The sequence below is a fragment of the Porites lutea genome, chromosome 13 (assembly GCF_958299795.1).
Source record: "Porites lutea chromosome 13, jaPorLute2.1, whole genome shotgun sequence".
In the NCBI taxonomy this organism is placed as follows: domain Eukaryota; kingdom Metazoa; phylum Cnidaria; class Anthozoa; order Scleractinia; family Poritidae; genus Porites; species Porites lutea.
The window spans coordinates 2,905,693-2,915,388 of NC_133213.1; the positions used below are offsets into that span (position 1 = coordinate 2,905,693).

Consider the following 9,696-nt stretch of genomic DNA (forward strand, 5'->3'; position numbering starts at 1 on the left):
AAATGGAAAAATCAGTGAAAAACTCAATTTGCATCCTTTCAAACTCTTTCCGCGACTACTCAAAGCCATAGATGGCCTTGTGTGGACGGTCACAATGTACGTGTGAACGTTGACCTTTGGACACATTTTTTTTCGGTGTAAACAGAGCCTAAATCGAACGTGATGCTTACCTTAGATTGAGCAACAGCCTCTGCAAGCAACTTTTGGTTTATTCCACAGAGATTTGGGACGACGGATTCACATCTTTTGTGGCAGTTCATGTTGCAATCTGCAAAAGGCAACGACAAAGTTTAGATCAAATGGGGATAGGGTTTCATGTTCCTTTCAGACTGTTTACAGTCTCATGTTGTCTAGCCTGCTTTTTTTTTTTGCCTTGGTGCGTGACAGGTTACATGGAACGCTCTAGCCTTTCAATAATCGTTGCGAAAAGTAGAATTTGATTTTCCTAGAAAATGCTTCAAGGAAAACGTTGCTGAACATGCTCGTTTTAGGAAGAAACGAACATGGTACACTTGGTAGTTTTTTTTAGAACGTGTGCCGCACCAAAATTGGGGGACAAACATAGCAGGAAAGACTGCCCATTATATCAGGACCGACTACGCCAAACGTCGAACATTCATGAGAAGAACCAAACTTAGTGAGCAAAGTTCATGAAAATTTCGACGTCTGGCCCAGTCAAGTTCGTCTGAATGAGTTTGGTTCGTCCAACACGTTCTATCCGTCTGCTTCAGACGGATAGAATGTCTCAAAATCGTCTCCGGGCAAACGTCGGTCTTTACCCGCTACCAAATAAACAAATAAACCAAAAATTTGTATTATAATGTATATTTAGCCTCTTTCGGACGAAAATTTAGTACTAGCCGGCTAAAATTGCTTTTTTGTCTGATTCAATCCGTTGATTGGTTCGACGTGTCGTTATTAGTTCCAGTCTGACCCAACAGACGCTCTTAATTTAGCTCGACCCAAATGAGAGTTTGGTTCGTCTCACGAAAAGTTAGACGTTTGGACTAAGCCTTAACTTATGTACGTTTTCGAATAGGTCTCTTTTCCTAGAATAAATGTTTTAACCTTTTTTTCCTTTTTACGTCTTATCATTTTTCATTTGTGGAAAAAGTGGCTTTTGAATTTTAAAAGCGTTACCACAACTTGACTTCGCTGTCGCCCCTTACAAAGAAAATGATAAACAACACACAAAAATTGGATGATATAAAAAATATCATACAGCAGTATAAGACTAGCTTTTAGTTAGAAATTTGCACTGCTTCGTTTTTTTACTGCGGTATCCAGGTACCTTACAACACTTACCAGACGAGTCAAACCCCACTGCCTTCGGTACTCTTTCAACGTGGAAGTAATTCGTTCGGTAAACACTTATTTTGTGGAAAAATTAAGCAGCAGGTTTCAATTTAATAGTTTCAGTCTTTACATTTCTACACATCCTACAACTTAACGTACAGCTGTGCGGGTGCGGACAGACGAACAAAAATGAGTTTTTTATTATTTGTTATTATTTGCAGCCCTATTCCCGGGCCCCTCAGCTGTTGTTTAACCTTTTTTTCAAGTAAATCAAGTACACAAACCCTTATGTTGTCAATATCGTCAGCTGTTGAGTTTTAAAATAACGGATACTTAAAAAAATGGTTTAAATTGTGTAATTTGCCAGTTGAACAGGGGCACCCAACGAGGATATAGTTCAAAACCACTTAACATAGCATTGTTGAACGTATTTTAGTATTCAAACGGTAGATATACGCATATTTTTATCCCCTAAAAACTTTTCATCTGTTCGGATTTCCTAGCTGAAAGTCTAGTGATCCGAAAATTATAGGGATAAAAACAGCCAGGAAAAGGCTCCCGAAAATTCTAGGTGGCCTTTTTTAGGGTCAAAATCCGTTAAAAATGGGTAATGATACCATTTTGTAGATGTTCGAAAATCCAAGGAGAGGCAGGCAAGCAAGAAATTTTACAACAAATGCTCCGAAAATTCTAGATCTCAAATCGTCTTCCAAACAGATATTTTCCCGAAAATTGCCGTTGGGTGCCCCTGTTTGAAGTTATTATGACTTCTTGTATTAAGACATTTATAGTTCGTAATTAATAAAACATATTTTTTTGAGCCGCCATCAAGTACGTTAGTTGTAAACAGCTGTAGAAATTGTAATGGATTTTCGAAAAGACAACTAACCTTTACATCTTAACCCTTGTTTGCGCATTCCATAAATCATGGATCCACAGTGGTCACAGAATGTCGGATAGTAGAAAGTTGTTTCCTTGAATTTATGTGGCATGTCAATCTTAAACCGTTCCTTCATTTTCTGTAAATAACAAAGGCATTCAAAGTTGTTGGAAAAATGGTCTTCACATAAGGGGTTGAAAAAAGCAGGGCTTGAAAAAACTTGAATTCCTCAGCCTGTCCTTTAAGCAACCAGGTCTCACATTTTATGCGCCCAGGCCCACTTCTTGTTTATCTTAGTTACCGTAAATGATCAATTATTTTATTTCATTTTCCTTGTTATGGGTGCAGCACTTTTATGAGAGTGACGCTTATTTGAGAGCAGCACTTACTTCAACTACGGGTAAAACACTGAGGGGAATATAGAGAGAATTAAGTAAGGCGCATACTAGGTATGCACAAATTGATATAATGTGGTGGTTGGTACCCTGCGGTTTGCAAAAGTGTATGACTTGCATGTACAGTATTAAAAATAATATTGCAGAATAAATACCTTGGTTTCCTCTGTCAGATTTTGTGTTCCTGGACAATTGCTAAGGATAAGCTCATGGCATTTCTTGTGGCATACCATTGTGCAAACTAAAATGCAAAAAAGCAAGATTTCCTCAATCTGTGCACAAAAAATTCTGCTACTTCAAATGGATGGAGAGTAAATTTGTGAAAGGTCCCAGTTACTGCCTGTAGTTGCACTCATTCTCTAAAAATACCGTAAGCTTCTGGTTAAAAGCTCTCCACTTATAACTCTCCCCCCCCCCCAGTAATAGCCCCTCCTTTAGCTTGTATTGAAATGAACTTGATCTTTTACGACATCTTGAAGTTTAAAAAAGCAAGTGAATTCAAAAAATATTTTGATCAACTCTGCTGTATATATATAGCTTGTTTTGAAATGCTTTTTATAGTTCGCTCATACATGTAAGCTCCCCCCCCCGGATATAAGTCCCCTTTTTATAAGCCCTGATCCTAAAACCCCCTACAGTACATGCTGAGGGCTTCTAAGCGGAAGTTTATGGTATTCATTTTGTGGACAAACTGTTACAAAGTAAAAGTCCTACCTGTACACTGATAACCTTGTTTCTTGAATCCCCTGCAGAAGAGTAAAAACATACATGGAAATCATTATTTTTAGTGGCAAAAGGGAGAACTGTGCAATTTTCAGCCGAGGCACAAAAAAGGAGACAGTAATTCTTTCTGTTTGCCGTTGATGAAAAAGAGTGTTGGAGTTTAGAGTTTTATCAACTGTAAATTCAAGACTTGCTCACCACATAAATTCTGTGCAGAAGGAACAGAAAACAGGCTGCCTAAAAAATCTAGCAACAAATCTATGCCCTCTAATGATGTGACATTTCTGCTTTCGCATGGCGCCACGACGTCCAGTGAGCCCACTGTGGTTCTCATGAGGCTTTCCTTCTTTTGAGGGATCATCTGTAAAAAGTATGAGCAATAAAAACTTTAATGCAAGTTTTATATTGAAACGGTTGAACATTACTTCTAGCTGAACCTTTGAACAGAAGGCAACAGAACTTACGTTAAGTAAGATGGGTTATGTACTAGTTTGAAAAGTTAACATAGTGAGCTATGTTGAGAAAAATCTGTTCTGATACATTTTGTGGAGTTGTGTTCAGGTTCTAAGCTGTAAAAAATTGTCACAGTCTATTCATTTACAATTGCTCTATGTGTTATAGGGTTAGGGTTTAAATCAAATGCATTTCTTTGCCAAAATCATACCCAACGAATTTCCTGGATTAACCAATGACATTACTGTCATTTGCACTATTAACACTATGAGGACTGCCCAGGGTAGCAAAATGCCACAGTGTATACTTTACCTGAGGCCCTGCCAGGGTAAATTCCGACAAGCGACATGGCCCAAAAAGCAGTGACAGCGTGTAAAATGAAATCATGACAAGATACCACCTTCCTCGGCCAAATTGTGACAGTGACGGCAAAGCCGACAATAAGCAACAAGCATTTATAAAAAAAAGACACGAGACGTTTTAAAATTCAGATGGGTGACACTGACCCCCCCCCCCCCCCCCGGCAGAGCCTCTTACCTTTTATTTCCCAATATCCACATGCAAATTCTCCAAAATGCTCTCCATACTTTTTCTTAGGAGAATTTGATAAAAGATCAAACATTCCCCCTTGGTGATCATTTTGTCAATTCTTAGAATCTTTTTGCTTTATTATGTATTGAAATTTTTTAAAGGAGAAAATTAACATTGGTCACTTTTGGAGCTTAAAGGTGCATTGGAAAGCACTATTATTTTAATTTACTTTCCACACTTATTCAATTATGGATTGTTACCTATGACTTCAATAAAATGCCTGACTTGGACGAGTAGTTTGCCAGTGGGTTGAAGATCAAGCTGTATAATATGAAAAAAAAAAAAATTAAATTAAATTAAAACAAAACGCGATTTTTTTACAGCTGGTAGTATAATGATGATGACATTGTTAAAACAGACCACACTTGAAAATGGCTATAATGTGCACCCAGTAACAGACATGTCTAATAATAAACACAACCTTTCACTTTAATTTTAGATTGACATCTTATTACTTCAAATGGTAATTTGATTTTAAACCATGCATGTAACTGAATGGTGCCAGTTTCTTCAAATGTGTGGTCACAGAAAACATACACAATTGGCTGATGGAAGGTCAACAAAGGAGGGGGGATAAACCTACATGCAATAATGTGAAATTTCCAACAGGGCAGGTCAATTCAAACCAGTAAAGTCTCTTAGGGGAGTAGACATACAGTACTTGCCAAGTCTTATGATGGAATACAAAGCTATGCTACTCTAAGAAAAACTGTAGGGATCTGAACCAAGTGCCCCAAACCCATGAAATCCAGGGTGCCCAGGCTAGATTTTGGCTTTTCATATAGCCTATGTGGTGAACATTAATGCACTTTTATAGTTTCACAACTGAAGAGAAAAGTATTCCTATAACATGCATGTTGTGTATGGGTATATATACAGGATATTACATGGCTGCACGGAGATACACGAGGATAAAAAGTTCATGTCTCAAGCAGCCATGTTATGTTCTATTTATTATACAAACACAAATGAAATACCAAACCATTTCACTTTAATACTACTTTGCTGCTAAAGGTATGATTTATTTTGTAGCCACAGCAATGGTGATCTTTCCACATGTGACGATAAATTGTTAATAATTCATGTTTTCATAATTAGTAACAACTTTATTGACTCTATCTTCGACACGAAGATTTCAGTACTTAAACAATGACAAATGAAAAAAGTAAAATAAAAGTTAAGTAAGAAAGAAAGGAACAATTGAATATTATCATAAAAGAAAAATTACTTGGCTATGTACGGCTTCTATGCTACTCGTATGGTAAGAAAGTTTAATTAGAGTTCGGATGCATAACAATTTGGAATATTTCAATATAAGAGAACTGAGATTTACGATGTTTTCATCGCACATAGACATGATATAAAAAAAGTGCCTTGCAAGACATATTCGTAAAATTACTGTTTATCGAGTATAGGCTCTCCAAGAAGATACCCCTTATATGAGAAAGTGATGAGTGGGTACATTTCAACAAATGTTGGAATTCATCACTAATTTCGGATCTAATAATAACATGACTTGTGTGTGAAAGCCCACCTGGTATTCCATTAGTGTTTAGATAATAAATCCAGCTATTCGACCAGGATATAAATAAAATTACACCCAATGATACCGAAGAAAAAAAATTATATCACCCGGGTTCATTTAATTAAATTTATAATTGAGAAATGAAGTCCATTAAGAGTTTTACAAAGCATTCTTCTACAAGTACAATCGCAGATGCAATCAAATTTAATATCAAAGCTATTGATTTCAACTGACAATAACAATAATTGACTGTCGACAAAAGGAATAAAGTGTCGAAAAATTGGTGATTAAAATAGAAAATGTAATTATAGTGAATAACCAAAGCGAACATTCTTAGATTCATAAATGTTTAAGGGTGTGCCGTTATCGCAGTCTGTAATACAGAATCCACACAAGTTGAACTGAACAAATGATACAGCTTAACGTCAACTATTGATTAATGTATACGACGTATGCAAATCTTGCTTCGACTCTTGATGACTTTCATTCTATGCAAGCTGTTTCTTCGTTTGTGACCAAAACATTCCACTAGCTCTTTCGCTTCTCAAGATACATGTACTTTTTATAACTGTTTTAAGATCAAATTTTTAAAAAAATGGATAGAGGAAACAAGGAAATCGAAACTACAGTTAAGTTAAAGTGCATATTCGTTTACAAAGTACGAATCAACAAATGTTATTTTGATATTATGAATTCAATCTATTCGGAGACAAGTACGAGACATGCGCTTTCTAATACAAGATTGATTGCTTTTTATAGCTTCCCACAGTGCCAATATGTAACATACTTTCTAACGAAAAATAATGTACTGTAAAATGCATCCAACTTACCCAAACGCTAGAAAATCCATGAGTGTCACGTTTACATTGATCGACTAAAAACTGAACTCCGATGGAAACTTCGGCAATGACTCTTCCACTTGGCTTTTGTAAAACAACGATCGTTATGACGCGGCCATCGTAAAGATGAGTGTCAAAGCATTTATTCCACTCAGGATAGATAGTCTTTTTCTTCTGAACCAAAGAGATCCCTTGGGTTGCAGACATGACTGCTTCTTTTATGTGCACAGCACAATAAGATTCGAATGGATGCGGATTTTTCGACCAGCTAGCCGCCGGTTCCACCTCGATCAATTTTACTCGTATAAATCCCATGTTCACGCCGCCGTTTAATCCCCAAAACCTCAATCACTTTATCCTGCCTTGTAAAATCTAAGCTACCGACATCTCCTCGAATTTATACGTGCCTTGCTTCCGTTCAGCAATTCCAGGAATAACGACTGCCGCAAATTTATCCTCCGTGACTTAAATCCGAGCGGTGACTTCACTTTGACCAAACAATAAACCGTGACAAGCCCCCGTGACAGCAACCATATATGGCCTGTGGCGTCTAAATTTGGGCGTGAAATATTATGAAATCATTACTTCCGGGGGCGTTGTGGAGGCTTTTTGCGTCAGACGAGCCAAGGTTTACTTTTTGTTGACGTGTATTTCCTTGTGACTAATACATCAGATCCGGAAATATAAATGAAAATTGTATTACCATGGATTGATATCAACACTAAAACACAAAGGATTTTTTCGCGAGAAATCTTTATTTTAATAAAGATTTTTCTTTTGTGCATTTTTAATGTCAATGTTAATTAATTAGACTATCAGACTCACTCTGATTCATTCTCTGTGGCTGTTAAGTTAATAGTTCCATTCAAAATGCCTTGATCAGACCTAACCTGGCTTTAGTTAAAGCCAAAAATCTCTTAAGAACACAAATGAAGAAACTATTGAAGAATTTGGGATGGCCTGGCGGCGCACGTGCCACGCGGCTTACAAAAGTCACTTAGCATTTTAGGTTTGGTTAGTAACTTACATTCGCAGAAAGCCGGAAATTTCAACAAGGTCAAGTTATAACACGTGTACTTTGCGATCTTGAGCTGAAAGGTACTTTAAAAGAGGATCACTCGCACAAAGATTTTTATTGGTCAAAACTTAGTGTACCGGACACGGATGACGTAAAATAAGAGACCTCTTCCCTTTGTTTTCTGTTCAGGGAAAAATCTGCTCGATATTGTTTCCTGGTTTTTGTTTTTTTTTGTTTTTTTTTTGTTTTACGTCATCTGTGTCCGGTACTCGAAGTAAATGCGTTATTTATTTATTTATTTATTTATTTATTTAACAGAACCGGCCGATTGGGATTGGTACTGGATAAGTTTATTTGGACGGTTTGTTTGATCTTATACGTAGTATGAACCATTGGCAACGGGCAAAGGTTGCAACGAGCAAAGGTTGCGACGAGCAAATTGTTCACGTACGACAGCTCTGAAGTTCATTGTCGTGCTTGTTAATTGTTAGTATAATCTTTAGCTTAGTACGCTTATGGAAGATGATTTAATATTCAAGATGGGGTCAATTGGAACTCTATTTTTCTTTTAACTGCAGCGGTGTCGCGATGGTAACCCGAGAAGATGCCGGCAAACCTCGAAAGCTCGTTTTACATCTGGACGTGAATAACGCAATTTTCATCGGTGATTCCATTACAAAGGCCGTGACACCCGAACAGGCTTTGAATGAATATCTCACTGATGTAGCTTGGGGGGAGGTTGTCCAATCTGGAGAGTGGATCGGTGATCATAGCACATTATATGAAGGACCGCCAAAAGAAAGCATGGTCTCCTATTACAGATACGCTCAAGCTAAGTACAGTGGGCAACCAAGAAGCGAGTTTAAAGGCCACATCCGGAAATTTACCGAAGGGGAAGTTGGACAGCCATTCAGACAATTTTATGAGAATATGATGGATGCACTCAAATTTCCCGGGAACATCAGAAGTTGGAATGGTAATGATCTCCCTTCTTTTGCAGACCGAAAGGGGATACAACATCATTGTATTGTGCCATCCTTCTACAAGCTTTTAGACCATTTGATAGAAAGTAAAAGAGAATTTGCTATTGTTTTTCGTACTTTTGGTGGAGACGGCCAAGTGGTACTACAAGCAACCAAAGATTACCTTGATGGAAGAAATGCTATTGTTTGTGCAGGAGAGCCACAGCAATCCCATGTAAGTGGGGGTCCTGTGGATGATTCAACACACATGGTGAATTTTACTGCAGGGAAGGTAATGCGATCAAGGAACCAAATCACTCTGAAATGTCCAGAAGATCATTTGGTGCTTTCAAATTTCTATGACATCTACAAATATTTTAGTCAAACACATGGTGTTAAGTTATTTGTTGATGATTATGAGTGGTGGAAGTCACAACAGTTTCATTCGCTAGCAGCAAAGCCCCTGTTTATTGATCTTGGTGACAAATCGGTTCATCACATCATGTTGGATGATAATTTTCGTCCATGGGAACCTGCGGACAGCATCATTAACTTATTGTTAGCAAAAGAGAGAAGTTTCGCTAGTGTAGATCCTGCAACATTTGATAATGTTTGTGTGTTTAAGACTGATCTTTACCAAAGTATTTGCAACAGAAATTATTTAATTGATAAAATTGAGTTGTGTGAAAGAAGTTATACCAAGATGATTTCAGAAAAGAATGAGTGATTCAACTTAAATAGTTCTCTCTTCAGTGACTGGTACCTTATTTATACTATTCCATAATTTTGTCTGGTTCATTGTTTGTTGAACAATAAATTACTGTAAACTGGAATGTCTCTGAATTTTTTTTTATTTCAAGGACAAGTTGGGTGGCAAATACAAGATTTGCCAAGACTTTGAGCTCCCAAGACCCATTCATTACCAATGCTTCAGAGATTTAGATCTGGAGATCACCACAAGTCTACCAAATACCCGGCTCAGTTAAAGACCCATCTAGCTGTAAACAAAACAAT

At 37.3% G+C, this 9,696-nt stretch overlaps 2 protein-coding genes across 2 annotated transcripts in view; one reads left to right on the top strand and one right to left on the bottom strand.

The window, feature by feature from the left end:
- The window catches only part of LOC140922602 (protein kinase C delta type-like), a 13,672-nt gene extending 6,472 nt beyond the window's left edge, over nucleotides 1-7,200 (bottom strand). The window contains exons 1-7 of the mRNA XM_073372584.1: nucleotides 6,694-7,200; nucleotides 4,539-4,599; nucleotides 3,493-3,655; nucleotides 3,286-3,317; nucleotides 2,727-2,812; nucleotides 2,186-2,315; nucleotides 171-268 (exon numbers count right to left, since the gene is read on the bottom strand). Of these exons, the coding sequence (XP_073228685.1) occupies nucleotides 171-268; nucleotides 2,186-2,315; nucleotides 2,727-2,812; nucleotides 3,286-3,317; nucleotides 3,493-3,655; nucleotides 4,539-4,599; nucleotides 6,694-7,017 (894 nt within the window). The 5' untranslated portion in view covers nucleotides 7,018-7,200. The remainder of the gene's footprint in view (nucleotides 1-170; nucleotides 269-2,185; nucleotides 2,316-2,726; nucleotides 2,813-3,285; nucleotides 3,318-3,492; nucleotides 3,656-4,538; nucleotides 4,600-6,693) is intronic.
- A 912-nt stretch (nucleotides 7,201-8,112) lies between these two features.
- On the top strand, nucleotides 8,113-9,478 carry LOC140922874 (uncharacterized). Its single transcript, XM_073372908.1, has 2 exons — nucleotides 8,113-8,206; nucleotides 8,299-9,478. The coding sequence occupies exon 2, from the start codon at nucleotides 8,309-8,311 to the stop codon at nucleotides 9,407-9,409; it is 1,101 nt and encodes a 366-aa protein (XP_073229009.1). The 5' UTR covers nucleotides 8,113-8,206; nucleotides 8,299-8,308; the 3' UTR covers nucleotides 9,410-9,478.
- Nucleotides 9,479-9,696: the final 218 nt, after the last annotated feature.

Excerpts from the sequence above, each read along its gene's own strand:
- LOC140922874 (XM_073372908.1), top strand. The coding sequence starts at position 8,309 with ATGGTAACCCGAGAAGATGCCGGCAAACCTCGAAAGCTCGTTTTACAT.